This window comes from Mus caroli, chromosome 7 (assembly GCF_900094665.2).
Source record: "Mus caroli chromosome 7, CAROLI_EIJ_v1.1, whole genome shotgun sequence".
Taxonomy (NCBI): domain Eukaryota; kingdom Metazoa; phylum Chordata; class Mammalia; order Rodentia; family Muridae; genus Mus; species Mus caroli.
The window spans coordinates 44,157,596-44,173,692 of NC_034576.1; the positions used below are offsets into that span (position 1 = coordinate 44,157,596).

At 40.9% G+C, this 16,097-nt stretch overlaps 1 protein-coding gene across 1 annotated transcript in view; it reads right to left on the reverse strand.

Moving 5' to 3' along the window:
• Nucleotides 1–15,882, reverse strand: part of LOC110298514 (zinc finger protein 120-like) — a 24,464-nt gene extending 8,582 nt beyond the window's left edge. The window contains exon 1 of the mRNA XM_029479459.1: nucleotides 15,765–15,882. Within this exon, the coding sequence (XP_029335319.1) occupies nucleotides 15,765–15,767 (3 nt within the window). The 5' untranslated portion in view covers nucleotides 15,768–15,882. The remainder of the gene's footprint in view (nucleotides 1–15,764) is intronic.
• Nucleotides 15,883–16,097: the final 215 nt, after the last annotated feature.

Below are 16,097 nucleotides of genomic sequence, written 5' to 3' on the forward strand. Positions count from 1 at the left end.
TGGCGGTCAAGATGTGGAAGAATACAAGTTGATCCATTCTTATCTCCTTGTACAAAGCTCATGTCCAAGTGGATCAAGGACCTCCACATAAATCCAGATACAAGATCAAGTATTGACAAATGGGACCTCATAAAATTGCAAAGCTTCTGTAAGGCAAAGGACACTGTCAATAGAACAAAACAACAACCAACAGATTGGGAAAAGATCTTTATCAATCTTACATCTGATAGAGGGGTAATATCCAATATAAACAAAGTTCTCAAGAAGTTAGACTGAAAAAAAAAAAAAAAAAAGAAGATAGACTGCAGAGTACCAAATAATCCTATTTTAAAAAATGGAGACTAGAGCTAAACAGAGAATTCTCAACTGAGGAAATTCAAAGGGCTCAGAAGAAATACCTAAAGAAATGTTCAAATGCTTAGTCAACAGGGAAATATAAATTAAAATGACCCTGAGATTACACCTCATACCAGTCAGAATGGCTAAGATGAAAAACCTAGGGGGCTGTGGAGATGGCTCAGCAGTTGGGAGCACTGACTGCCCTTCCAGAGGTCCTGAGTTCAATTCCCAGCAACCACATGGTGGACCACAACCAACTGTAATGGGAAAAATACCCACAGTGTACTCATATAAATAAAATCTTACAAAAAAAAAAAAAAAGGGCAGGGCAGCGGTTGTGCACTCCTTTAATCCGACCATAAGGGAGACAGAGTCAGGCAGATTTCTGCGTTCTAGGCCAACCTGGTCTACAGAGTGAGACAGAGAAGACCTGTCTAGAAAAACCAAATAACCAAAAAAAAAAAAAAAAACCCAAAAAATAAAAACAACTCAGTTTACAGCATATGCTAGAGAGGATGTGGACAAAGAGGAACACTCTTCCAATCCTTTTGGGATTGCAATGTGGGAAAACCACTCCGCAAATCAATCTCATGTATCCTCAGAAAATTGGGCATAGTATTACCTGAGGACCCAGCTATACCATATACCCAGAAGATGCTCCAACATGTAATAAGGATACATCCTTCACTATGTTCATAGCAGCCTTATTTATAATAGCCAGAAGCTGTAGAGCAACCCAGATGTCCCTCAACAGAGGGATAGATACATAGTATGAGCTACATTTACACAATGGAGTACTACTCAGTCATTAAAAACAATGAATTCATGAAATATTCAGGCAAATGGATGGAACTTGAGGATATCTTCCTAAGTGAGGTGACTCAGTCACAAAGGCACAAACATGATATGTATTCACTGATAAGTGGATATTAGTCAAAATGTTCAGAATATCAAGATTCAGTTCACAGACCAAATGAAGCCTAAGAAGAAGGAAGACCAAACTGTGGATGCTTCAGTGCTTTTTAGAAGGGTGATCAAAATACTCACAAGAGGAAACTTGGAGGCGAAATGAAAAGTTCAGCCCAGGAACTTTGGGAAGGTCAGCAAATGCTTGCCTCTCTGGGAGAGAGAGGCTAATTAGCATTGCTCAGACCAAGGTGTGGGAACCCACCTGTGGGTGGAGACACATTCCACAGGATGGACTGTTGCCCACCCTCAGACAAGGGAACTCCTTGTCACCTCATTCCCTAAAGACCAATCAGTTTAAAGGGTGCACTCTTCTGCCAATCACATTGTGCCTAGTTGTTGATGCTCTATTCTGCCCCTGGAAACCGCATCAAAACTCTGAATGGGTGCCAGGTGTCGCTGCCTCTCCTTCAGGTCTGGCACTACCCCAGAGTACTGGAGAAATCAATTTCTCTTGCTGTTTGCACGTGTTTCACTCAGGGGGTCCCCGCTTAGGATTCCCAGAGTCTTACAAAAGTGTGGAGCAGAGACTGAAGGAAAGGTCATAAAGAAACTGCCCCACCTGGGGATCCATCCCATATACAGCCACCAAACCCAGATGCTATTGTGGATGCCTGGAAGTGCTTGCTGAGAGAAGCCTGACATGGTTGTCTCCTGAGAGGCTCTTCCAGACTCTGACAAATACAGAAGAGGAAGCTCCTAGGCAATCATTGGACTGAGCTCAGGGGTCCCTGATGGAGGAGATGGAGAAGGGATTGAAGGACCTGAGGGGGTTTGCAGTCCCATTGCCAGACCCCCAGAGCTCCTGGGGACAGGAACACCAAGTAAAGAATACACATGGTGCTGGCCACACATGTGGCAGAAGATGGCCTTGTTGGACATCAGTGGGAGCAGAGGCCCTCAGGGCTATGGTGTTCAATGCCCCAGTGGAGGGGAATGCCAGGGCAGGAGGATGGGAGTAGGTGAATGGGGGGAGCACCTTCACAGAGTCAGGGGGAGAGGGTAAACAGTAGGGGGATTCTGAAAGGGAGATGTGGAGAGGGGAAATAAAGAAAATATCCAAGAAAAAAAAATAGTAAGAGCTGAGTAAAAAGGAAAAATACAGACCACTTATATTGTACAAATTATTTCTCAAGCTGGGTATTGTAGAGAATTTCTACAACCCCAGCACTGAGGGCAAATAAGCAGAAAGATCATTGTGAGAAAGGTGCTACATAGTACCTACACACACACACACACACACACACACACACACTATGGAAAAGAAGAACAAACATAAACAACATGGATAAAAAGAAACATTGAAGAACTGCAAGAACAGAATCTTCTTAAGGTCCTTTCATGTGTTTGCCATCAGTGCCTACATAACCAATGTCAAAAATGAATACTGCCAAGCATGAGAGCACAGGCTAGTAATTCCAGGACTTTGGGGGCAAATTCATATCCATGAATTTGAGACCATGCTGGTCTGCATAGATACTTTTTTTTTTCTTTTTCACTTGAATGTCTCTATGCTATTTAATTTATTTTTTATTAGATATTTTCTTCATTTACATTTCAAATGTTATCCTGAAGGTCCCCTATAACCTCCCCCTGGCCTTCCCCCCTCCCCATTCCCACTTCTTGGCCCTGGCGTTCCCCTGTACTGGGGCATATAAAGTTGCAAGACCATGGGCCTCTCTTCCCAATGATGGCCGACTAGGCCATCTTCTGCTACATATGCAGCTAGAGATATGAGCTCTTGTGGTACTGGTTAGGTCATATTGTTGTTCCACCTATTTGGTTGCAGACCCTTTCAGACCCTTAGCCCAGAAACTTAGAACACTCAAGATACAATTTGCAAAACACAAGAAAAATCAAGAAAAAGGAAAGCCAATGCGTGGATACATCATTCCTCCTTAGAATAGGGAACACAATACCCATGGAAGGAGTTACTGAGACAAAGTTTGAAGCTGAGATCAAAGGATGGACCATTCAGAGAATGCCCCACTCAGGGATCCATACCATAATCAGCCCCCAAATGCAGACTCTATTTCATATGCCAGCAAGATTTTGCTAAAATGACCCTTATATAGCTGTCTCTTGTGAGGCTATGCCAGTGCCTGACAAATACAGAAGTGGATGCTCACAGTCATCTACTGGATGGAACACATGGCCCCCAATGGAGGAGCTAGAGAAAGTGCATAGATACTTCTATAGTACAACCCACCTCAAATGGAATTGCAGACTCCTCTGATTGAGAAGAGAGAAGGATTCCTGAATAAAAGCTGTGGAAGCCGTTGATACTCAAACACAAGGCTGAGGTACATAGTGAATGATTAAAAAAATCAGAAATTATCGCATTGTATAATTTAGTTAACTATCAACCAGTTCACAGAACACACAATGAAACAATGGAAACAAACTACGATATGTAAATCAGAAGATTATTGAGAAAGAACAAATCAAATAAGATTGACTTTTAACTTCTAACAGGAGGAAAGAAAAACACTATAGGGAACAATATAGAATTAAACAAAGTAGTTTTAACAGGAAAAGAAAGATAAAATGTCAGCAGGTCCTTAACAAGTATAATGTCCTTTATTTGGGTTTCACTGAGAACGCTGGATTACCTTGATCCATTAAGTACACTATAATGTACAATACATATTGACTCTGTAATAGATAGCACTATATATTTAATCCTGTGCCTTAGGGGCATCATTCATACCAAGAGTCTCTTCTATAGGAAGAAATCATTTGCTGTTGATCTGGATAGAAGTTGTGCTCAGTGGGTAAGAGCATTGACAGTTCTACTGAAGTTTCTCAAGTCATATCCCAGCAACCATAAGGTGGCTCGGAACCATCTGTAATGGGATCTGACACCCTCTTCTGGTTCTGTCTGAAGATAGCTACAGTGTACTTAATTATATTAATAAATGAATCCTAAAAAAAAACCTTAAAAAAAAAAGAAAGTTTATATATTGGCTGGTGAGATTTCTCAGTGGTTACGAGCACTGATTGCTCTTCCAAACGTACTGATTTCAAATACCAACAACCACATGGTGGCTCATAACCACCTGTAATGGGATCTGACACCCTCTTCTGGTGTGTATGAAGACAGCTACAGTGTACCTATTTGTAATAATAAATAAATCTTTAATAAACATTTTAAAAAGAAAAGAAAATTGTCTTCTGCAGCCAGCAAGGTGGAGCATAGGAGCCCTCAAAACCTGAGAATACCATGACTGAATTCAAGCTGTACTATGTAGCAATGGTGATTTAAAAAAAATAAATAAATAAAAATAAAAACCAAAAACAACTTCATTGTGTAAGTACAGAAGCACACACTTTGATCAAGGGAATCAAATAGAAACCCCAGAAATAAACCCACACACTCATGGACACTGGAGTTTGACAAGGAAACCAAAACTATATAGTGGAAAAAATAAAGTATCTTCAAAGAATGGTGCTGGTATCACTGGATATCTACATATGGAAGAATGAAAATAGATCCATTTTTATAACTATGCACAAAACTCAAGTCCCGGTGGATCAAGGACCTCAACACAAAAATGGATATACATTAAATTTCATAGAATGTAAATTGGGAAAGACCTTTGAACTCATTGGTACAGGAGACAGTTTCCTGAACAGAATACCAATGGTTCAGGCTCTAAGATCAACAATGGATGAATAAGGTCTCATGAAAGTGCAAAGCTTCAGGAAAGAATGGAAACCGTCAATGTAACAAAATGGCGCCCTACAGCCTGAGAAAGGGTCTTTACCAACACAACATCTGACAGAGAGCTAATATCCAAAATTTACCAAATATTCAAGAAGTTAGACACCAACAACACAAATAATCCAATTACAAATGGGGTACAAAGCTAAACACAGAATTCTCAACACAGGAATTTTAAGTGACTTGGAAGCACTTATAGAAATGTTCAAGTCCAATGGAGCTCTAACACTTTAGTGATCCCAGGATATTGGGATGGCCAAAGGGATAATTTGGTCTGAGACTATGTGTCAATTTTTGTGTATGCTGTTGATGGCAAAACCAAAGAAGTGGAGATGCATAATCCCTTTTTGACAAAGAAGATTTGAGTTCCAACACAGGACAGCTTGCCAAAAACCAGCCTCAGACTGGACAGAGTTGCTGAGTGTGATGGTTTGTATATTCTTGAACCAGGGAGTGGCACCTTTTGGAGGTGTGGCCTTGTTGGAATTGGTGTGACCTGGTTGGAGTAGGTGTGTCACTGTGGGTGTAGGCATAAGATCCTCACCCTAGTTGCCTGGAAGTCAGTCTTCCATTAGCAGCCTTTGGATGAAGACATAGAACTCTCAGCTCCTCCTGCACCATGCCTGCCTGGATGTTGCCATGTTCCCACCTTGATGGTAATGGACTGAACCTCTGAACCTGTAAGCCAGCTCCAATTAAATGTTGTTTTTTTATAAGATTTGCCTTGGTCATGGTGTCTGTTCACAGCAGTAAAACCCTAATTAAAACTCTGAGGAAGAGATGTCTGTGAGTGGCTAAATAAACTACTTGAAGTCAAAGTGAATCCATGTTCGTGGCCTTTGTACTGTTTCAGACAGCTTTGCAGCTTGCTCTCTCTCTGTTCTGCTTTCTCTGGATTTCTCCAGATAGCTCTCTCTATTTTCTGCTCNGGAAGGTTCTCTAGGCAGNNCTCTCTTGCTATTTTAAAAGATTCTCTGGATATCTCATCACTTGCAGATCATAAACCCAGTCTTTTTTCTTTTTTAAATTGAATATTTTCTTTATTTACATGGTCTCACCTCCAAAATCCCCATCCCTCCTCCCCTACCTCTGCCTCTATGAGGGTGCTCCTCCACCCATCTACCACTTCTGCCTTTCAGCACTGGCATTTTCCTACACTGGGGAAAGCCCAGTTTTTATTTATAAATGGATCTAGAAATTTACTCCAAGTTCCCGTTTGATTATCCCACGAGTTGGCATTTAGTGAGTGCAGCCCCTTAATTCTTAGGAGAGAGCAAGCATACATTTTCCTTTAATATTGCATAAGAAGTCAGAAATCAGCCTGCCTCAGTTAAGCACTGATGGTAAATTAGCTGGGTGGGACCCTGTCCTGAAATTACCATTTCTACCACACCTGGGACTAACCTTGCTCTGTCCCAGTCCTGCCAGGAACTCAGGAACCTGTCTTTGTAAGCATAAACAAAACACCCCAGCTGGGTGGGATCTCCTCTGATCTCCATTCCCTAAGTCTCTTCATCTCCTTCCTTACCTTTCTAACAATAGGCCCAGGTTGGCTGCTTTTCTTCCTTTAGATTGTGAATATTTGCATATAGTTCAAATTGCACCCTTATGTTTTTTGAGAAATTGTATATTTTTGAACCCATGTTTTTAAAATTCCTTTTCATAGCCTTAAGGTCTGTCCAGAAGGTCCTAGCATTCCCCATTTTGCTGANACATTAGCCACTCCTTAGCCTTCCAGACTTGTACTCTCTCTGATTATTATGGAGTTATTAACATTTACGGGCAGGAGCTAGCCTGGCATGGTGGCTGATGCCTTTAATCACAGCACTTGGGAGGCAGAGGCTGGCAGATTTCTCAGTTCTAGGTCAGCCTGGTCTACAGTTTGAGTTCCAGGACACCCAGGGCTACACAGAGAAACCATGTCTCAAAAAACAAAACAAAAAACAAACAAACAAACAAACAAAGATTTGTGTTTGAGGACAAAGGACAAGATTTCATGCATTCTTACATTCCATGCAATGTTTAAAATCATGTTCTTTTTGTGCCTTATTATGCCTTATAGTCTCTATGCCCTTGAGTGTCCACGCAGTCTCATCTATCAAATCTGTATTTCACCATAGATGAACTAGGAATAGGTGTGTGCACTAACATGTCTGCTATGGAGGTTTTCTGGATCCAAGTTGAGGACTTTACAAATTGTTTGAAAGTACTTTACACGTGGGAGTTATGTTCACACCTGAAGTAATTTAGGATTCAGGTATTTTTTTCACACTGTGAAGACTCAAGAAATACTCAGTATATGCTAGCTAATACCACCATGAATTCTCTAAAACAAAGATGAAAATATCCTTATTTACTGGTCCTAGGTACTGCTGCAAATTTTCAGAACTTACACAGGGCTCATTTGTAAGTAATTATTTGATTATCACTCTTAGTCTTTTCAGTACAGGGTAAAAGAGAGTCAGGCACTTTGGTTTAAACCCAGTGTCAAATAAAAACAAAACAAATGGCCAGACCTTTAAGAATCTCTCTCTCTCTCTCTCTCTCTCTCTCTCTCTCTCTCTCTCTCTCTCTCTCTGTTTTTCGAAGTTTATAATTTTATTATTCTTTTTTCTTATAATTTTTATTGGATATTTATTTACATTTCAAATGTTTTCCCCTTTCCTGGATTGGTTTCTACCCTGCCCCTCTCCCAGGAAACTACATTTCACATTCCCCAATCTCTGCTTCAATGTTCCACCACCCACCCATCTACTTCCTTTCCCTGCCCTCAAATTCCCCTATACTGGGGCATTGAGCCTTCAGAGGACCAAGGGCCTCTCCTCCTTTAGGACTTTTCTTCTATTTCTTGTTTGTTTGTTTTTTTGAGACAGACCACATATTTTGTGAATGGCTTTTCATTTCTAATGTTGTATATGATTTTAGAACTTAATCTTGGCAACAAAGTTTTATCCCCATATCTTGTAACTTCTATTTGGGATGTTCATGCGAAATATCAAGTTTCACATCCTGTTTTATAGCTACATTTCAAGACCCCCCCGATTTGGGGCCTCCTTTCAAGTCCCAGGATGAGCTGGCAAACACTCCAACATCTCGAGAGAAAACCACACCTGATGCAAACTGCAAGAGGTTTTATTATCAGCTAGCTAAGGATGAAGTCCCTCCACCACCATGCAGGGCAGGGGAATTCTATGAGCGGTGACAGTAAGGAGCTTTTAACAGCTAGCTGAGGAGTTGGGAAGAGTTGGGAGGAGAGTTGGGAGGAGTTGGGAAGAGTTCTTCTCTTCCTGGTGTCCTTGGTGAAATTTACAAGGCAGGAGTGGGGAGTGAGTTCTTTTTGAATTTTTATCTCCATGTCCTCGGCACAGGAAGGCAGGCATCACTAGTTGTACAGTATAGAAACAAAAAGGCTTTTTCCTGGCTATAGAGAACAAAGAGCTTTTTTCCGGCTGTATTTTTAAAGATCAGGGAAAACAAGCTTGGGGAACATCCAGAGGCTTTACCTTCCAGAGAGAAACGCTCTAAGTCGGGGTCTCACAACATATCCTAGGAAGGTTATTTTTTTCAAAGTTAAAACTTCCAGTTTATGTCTGTTTATTATGTTTATGCTATTTAATAATAGCTTTGCCATATTTTGGGTATAACTCTCAACAAATGTTGCTACATACATTTATCAGGTTTAATAAAAGCTTTGTCAGATTTGAGGCATACCTGTCAGAAAAGGTTGCTACATACATTTCTTTAGAAAATAAATAAACTTAGAAATAATAAAACTGTTTACCTTTGCCATATAAAGCACATACTACAGCCTTCATTGAAGAAAGGCAATCGTTTTAACTCTAATATCAGTCATGTCTCATCTCATGAGATGAATCTGCATTTAAAAGCAATGCCCACCAAGTCTCAGAACTTGATTAAGGTTCTTGAAACCTCATATGGTGGTTGATGTAACATATCCTCTGATCTCTATGTATGTGGCACCGGTATCAAAGTCAATGAAAATAGATGAATATGATAAAAGTTTTGAACTGAGTTATTCTCTTTTTTTGGTTGTTGTTGTTGTTGTTTTGTTTGTTTGTTTGTAGACAGGATTTTTCTGTATAGCCCTGGATGTCTTGGAACTCACTTTGTAGACGAGGATGGCCTCAAACTCGGAAACCCGCCTGCCTCTGCCTCCCAAGGGCTGGGACTAAAGGTGTGCACTACAAATGCTCAGCTTCCTCCTCACTCTCTTGTCCTATAGTTCAAGTTATAGAACTCACAACTAGGTATCCAGCACTATGTCTGTCCATTTGCCACTAGGCTTCCCACCATTATATTAATGGATTCTCTGAAAGTAAAAGCCAGACCACGATTAAAGATCACATCTACAACATGTTTTCCTACAAGTTCTCTTACAAAATGCTTGGTCAGTGTGGGTGTGTGTTTAATTTGGATTTGAAATCATTCTTTCTTCACAAATTGATGGATAGAGGTATTGTCAAATTAGTTGCTATCAGCAGAACTGAAAGGGCATGACAATGGGCTGGAGTGATGGCCCAGTGTCTAAGAGCACTGGGTGCTGTGTCAGTGGACACAAGTTTGAGTCTCAGTACCTACAAGACTAGTAATTATGTGTAATGTTTTCTGTTGAACATTGATTTGGTCAGGCTTTTGATACAAGTAAATAAAGAGAATGGAATGAGAATGAATATTTGTACCAATAAAGTGAGGTTGGTCTTAGGAGGAATGTGAATGTATATGATTTATGGCTTTGAAATTTTTCCTTAGAGGATACTGGAGGTGTTTAGAAAACTGGATTATAATTACCATTGAGTGATGAGAGATTGATGGGCTGTTCTTGTCAAAACGTGGCTGCATGGTTTGGGAACTTTTTTGTCTGTGTGTTTATGCGTGTTGGCATTCACAATTGTCCACATGAATGTAGGAGTTCATGATGGACTCAAACTAATCACAAGAGTTTGCCCTGCAGCTACTGTGCCATACAGTTTAAACTTCCTGATGTAAGGGTTGAGAACCAAGTCTTGTTCTCTGAAAGAACAATGATTGCGTTTGCAACAAGATAGATAAACTCCTAGCCTAACTAACTACAGGGCACAGAGACAGTATCCAAATCAACAAAATCAGAAGTGAAAAGGGAGACATAACACCAGAAATGGAGGTGATTCAAAAAATCAGCAAATCCTACTACAGAAGCCTATATGCAACAAAAGAGGGAAATCTAGATGAAATGGATGATTTTTCTAGACAGATAACATGTACCAACTTAAGTAGAAATCAGGTAAACTATCTAAACTGTCCGATAACTGTTAAGAATATAGAAGCAGTAATTAAAAACCTCCCAAAGAGAAAAAGCGCAGGGCCAGATGGATTTATGGAGAATTCTACCAGACCTTCAACAAAAGCTAATACCAATATTCCTCAAAATATTTCACACAATAGAAATAGACAGAACACTACCTAAATCACCTTATGAAGCTGCAGTTACTCTGCTAGCTAAAGAACATAAAGATCCAACAAGGAAATAGATCATTGACCAATTTTGCTTATGAATACAGATGCAAAAAGGCATTGGTGGCTCACTCTTTAATCCCAGCACTTGGGAGGCAGAGGCAGCCGGATTTCTGAGTGTGAGGCCAGCCTGATCTACAAAGTGAGTTTCAGGACAGCCAGGGCTATACAGAGAAACCTTGTCTCAAAAAAAGAAAAAAAGAAAAGAAAAAAGAAAAAGAAAAAAATCTATCAAACAACAACAACAAAAACAAAAACCAACAAAATAAAAGCACCCAACAACAATAAAAACAACAAAATAAAAACCCAAAGAAGAAAGAAAGAAAGAACCTCAGAGGTTTTCAGTGAACTTCTTACAAAGAATTAAATAGTCACTGTAGTTCTGTCTTCTTATTTCAAGATCCTGAAATTCCCCAGTTAAACTGTGACATTAATAAGATGTTACTTAAAGGCAATCAATGTTTAAAGTTATAATGAACAAACGGAAACATTACCAAAGTAAATGCTTTTCATAAATAAACAGGGGAGATGGCTCAGTGCTTATAATATGTCTTGCTGGTCTTAGATACAGGACTCACTTGCCAGTACTTACTATGGAAGCTTAGAACTATTCATGACTCCAAGTTCAGGAGTTCTGAGGCCATCTTTGGACTATAGTGAGGACCACGTACACAGAGGTGCATATACATGCATAGTCATTCAAACATTTCAAAACAAAGACAACATGTAGGAAGAATGTCTCACTCTTGAAATCAAACGAATCAGAAGGATCAGGCAGTATTAATGTCACAAATTGGTTCCATCCTGGGAATTAGAATAATACTCCCAGGCAAATTTTATTGATCAAAATGTAAGTGAAGCACAAAACAACAATACATGCTTGTCATGTGCAAAAATAAATCCATTCCAGGCCCAGAAACAATAAAGCCAGGCATCTTGACCCGTATAGAATCCCAGCTGAGAAGAGCAGATAGGTAGATCTCTAAATGTAGGTCCATTCTAGTCTACATAACTACTTCCAGGACATCCAGGGTTTCACAGAGAAACCCTGTCTTCAAAAGAAAAACAACAAAACTAAAACTATAAAAACATTACAATAGCAAACTCAGGTAGGACTGAATGGGAGTTGCTTCTCCACTATCATATTTGATTTAGGGATAGAGTCTATATGATGACAGCATGAGAAAGAAGCTGACTGATCACTTTTAACCACAAGCCAGTAGACACAAAGAACAGGAAATGGGGCTATGAACACTCCAATCCTATCCTCAAGGAGGACTTTAATCTAGAAACTTTCCTCTTACAGAAGCTTCAAAGACCTCCCCTCAAATAGTTATTAAAGACAAAAGAGTGTTCAAAGACATCATCCCAGATAGGGAGATTTTTCATTCAATTGACTGCATTCTGAGTCTGGTCACTGTAAGTTCATGGTCATCGCAGGATGAAAATATTTATAGTCTACCTTTACTGATTCCCATATTGTGCAACAACTTGTACCCTGTTCGAATGTCCAAACTCTGTGTTGACAGTCAAGGCAGTCACTTGACAGATACATCTTGTAAAATCAGAAAACAATTCGTACCTTTCCAGCATACAGTGGCATAGAATACATGGTCCCATTCCAAAAGACAGGAATTATAAAGTTAGAGAAGATTAAACCAAAGCAAGACAGATCCCCAGCAGGATAAGCACCCAATCCTGTAGTTGTGTCTCAGACTCATGCAGCTTCAGGTTCAAAAGACTTAGATGCCCTGCTCCTTCAACTTCTCATAAATCTTCCTCTTTGGTTACTTCCACTCCCTACACACAGTGATCCATGGAGATGTCTCATCATTCAGATAGATCAGCATCTTGTGGTCTCAAAATGTAACTCAGGCTTCAACCTCACATTTTCATGTAGGGAAGTCTTACAGTCTCCTCAGTGCAGCTCTGATTCTCTCAACCATAGAAGGCTGGAATAAGGGAGCAACTAAAACCATACACTAAGAATTCATGATATTATCTTTTTCATCTTTCCTAATTCCAGAACCAGTACAAGATAAGTGATCGTGCCAAGTTTGGCTTCCAAGTTGTGATGATGGACCCTGCAGCGCTTGGACCACAATTCCAACACTTTTTGCAAGATGCTTCCTGGAACTCTGAATCACTTGTCTACTCATTACATTTCTCCAAGTCTTATTAGCAGGATACATTTGGGAACCATCTTCAGCTTTCAATGGAGAGCAATGGCATGCTCTTTAATGGTGATACTATCCTTAAAACTCCTGTCTGTGTCAGCACTTGACTACTGTGCAAACTCCCNAGTGCTGTTTTTCTCCATGAACCACAGCCTTTGTTTTTACTTTTCCCCAGCAGTTGCTTTTCTTCCACTCTAGTTGTAGATTAGCCATTTTTTAATTTTTAAAAGGTTTATTCATTTATTATATGTAAGTACACTTCAGCTGTCTTTAGACACTCCAGAAGAGGGAGTCAGATCTTGGTAGGGATGGCTGTGAGCCACCATGTGGTTGCTGGAATTTGAACTCAGGACCTTCCGAAGAGCAGTCGGTGCTCTTAACCTCTGAGAACTGGGTTTATAATTCCCACAAAATAACTCATAGAGGCGTCTATACTGTCAAATTTCTGGCTCTCCACTTACTGCTGGTCTCTCTTCCAAACTGAGAGGCTCCACGCTCTTTGGAAATGAAGGTGATCAGAAAGGTAAGCTCTGTCTGGCTTTGTAGACCCTCGGGCCCAAAGTAGGTTTCAGGAAGTCCCAGTCCTACTGATTTGCACACAACATCATGTTGAACAGTAATTTAATGTCTACTTTCTGTCACATGGATTTTGTCACAAGATGTGCAATCTGACATGTCCACCTTCACAATACCATGCACACCTGGAAAACCTCTGCATCTTCAAAACTCCTATTATACCCAATAGTTGAGTTTCCTTGAATCACATCTTTGCAGTTGGTGGTCATGAAAAGTTCAAAGGATTCTAATCAAATATTACTTAAGGATGATCTCTATCACCTTCTCTCAACCACTTTCTTAACTATTGGGAAAACTTATCCCACAAAACCGAATGTGGAATGCAATGGTCAGAACTTCTAGGAACTAGACCTTCAGGTTTCCACTAGCCTTCCCACTGCATAGGAAAACCAATACTTCCTTGTGTACCATGGACAGAAATATTATAAGCACCACACCCTTCCATTGCCAGGGCTACTCCTCCTTAGGGAAGACATACTCAGTGAGGCTCAAGGGCCAAGAGCCTTTGCTCAGGTTACCATATGTATTAACAAAACCACCATCTAGCTCACAGTACATGTCACTCCTTAGCTAATTGGACATGCTCTTCCTGGTCTGGTGACAGTGGCTCCCAGCCTGAACATGGCATGGCTTCTGCACTCCCTCGTAGCTCGCTACAGCTACTTTAGAGAAGAATCCTGGAATGAACCTGTAAGTCCCCACCCACTGGTACTACTAATTTCTTGGCTTACCCAGAGTCCTTCATTGGCTAATACAACCAAACCAGTCCTCAGGAAAGTAGCAGCTCCTCCATTAAGGGATCAAAGATCAAAAGGTTCAGACAGTGAGGCCCTTCTAGCTCTGTCCTTCCACCCTCTGGCCAGACAGAGCCCTAGACTGAGAAAATGTATTTTAGTCAAACTTTGGAGTCACCAGAGCACTTCCTGTTCTCCTTCCAAGGCACAGGGTCCTCTTTGTGAACATTACATGACACAATCAGTGTACAGTGTAGTCATCTCTACTTCATAGAAAGTAAGTCCTGCACCCAAACTTCAGTCAAATTCAAACAGTGACAACGATTACAGCAAAAACTGGCAGCCGGGCGTGGTGGTGCAAGCCTTTAATCCCAGCACTTGAGAGTGAGAGAGGCAGAGAAGCAGAGAAGCAGAGAAGCAGAGAAGCAGAGAAGCAGAGGCGGGGGCGGAGGCAGGCAGAACTCTTTGAGTTCAAGGCCAGCATGGTAGATGGAACAAGTCCTAGGACCACAAGTTCATCAGTCAGAAAAACCAGTTTTGAAAAACAGACGACCAAAAAATAGTCAGTATTGCCATGGTACCAAAAGCAATCTACAAAGTCAATGCAATTCCCCTCAAAATTCAAACACAATTTTCTACACACATTGAAGTTGCAAGTCTCAGGCTGGAGAGGTAGCTCAGCATTTAAAATTACTGACTGTTCTTCCAGAGGTCCTGAGTTCAAATCCCATGAACCACATAATTGCTTACAACCATCTGTAATGAGATCTGAAGCCCTTTTCTGGTGTGCCTGAAGACGGCTAGAGTGTTCCTATATATAATAAATAAATAAATCTTGAAAAAATAGAAAGTGGAAATCTCTNCCTCATATGGAAGAACAAACACTCCCAGGATAGCCCAAACAATCCTGAACCATAAAAGAACTTCTGGAGACATCACAATTCCTGTTCTCAAGCTGTACTACATAGCAATAGTGATAAAAAACCAAACGGTATCAGTACAGACAGGCAGATCAGTGGAATAGAATACCCAGAAATGAACTCATACACCTATGGAAACTTCTTTGGTAAAGAAGCCAAAACTATAGATTAGAAAAAGAAAGCATTGTGAACAAATGTTCTGGTCTAACTGGCAGTGTGTATATAGAAGAATCACCCTGCACAGGATGGATCAAGGACCTCACTTAATACCAGCTACACTGAATCTAATAGCAGACAAAGTAGGAAATACCCTTGAACGCATTGGTACAGGACACAGAATTTCCTGAATACAACATCAGTGGCTCAGGCTCTAAGACCAACAGTTAATACGTTTCTTGAAAATGAAAAGCTTCTGTAAGGGAAAGGACACTGTCAATAGGACAAAACAGTAGCCTACAAACTGAGAAAAGATGATCACCAACCCTGTAGCCAATAGAGGGCTAATTAATATCCAAAAGTTATAAAGAACCAACTAACCAAACAAACAAAGTTGTAGAAGATACTGGAGAAACTAGGCATTTCTGTGTTTCCCATCTTGCCAAGAAGGTTTCAACACACAAGCCCATGCTTAAATATTCGCGCAGATGAAGCCCCAGAGCAGTTATTCAGAGCAGCTAATACCACAAACAACCTCACACGTGGCCCTGTGTAGCTGAGGTTCGCAGTTCGCACCCAGCCCCAGGGAGGACTCACCATACTCGCTCCAGTTGTTCAATCGCCTGCCCCTTCCCATTGGAAGCAGCTGCCATATACTCACCATGTCGCGAAGTCAGAGCTCGCCTGAATTCCCCTCACAGAATGCAGCAGTAGCACACAGAGCAGGACACACAAACCACACCAGCCTCCTCAGATACAGCATGGAACCAGCAGCAAGGCACCGGGAAACACCCGCCTCCACTTCTGACTGGCAGGTCAGACTGGAGGCCTTGATTGGCCAGCGCGTCTCGAGTGACATAAGCACCTCCCTTAAGGTTAGTGTGTGCTGAAGGGAAGCAGTTTAGTGATTCCTGGCCCAAGCTGCTGGTCCAGGGCAGACTGTTTTCCAGATAAGTAGGGTGAGAGTGCACTGATGAGATAAGGCAAAGTGGTT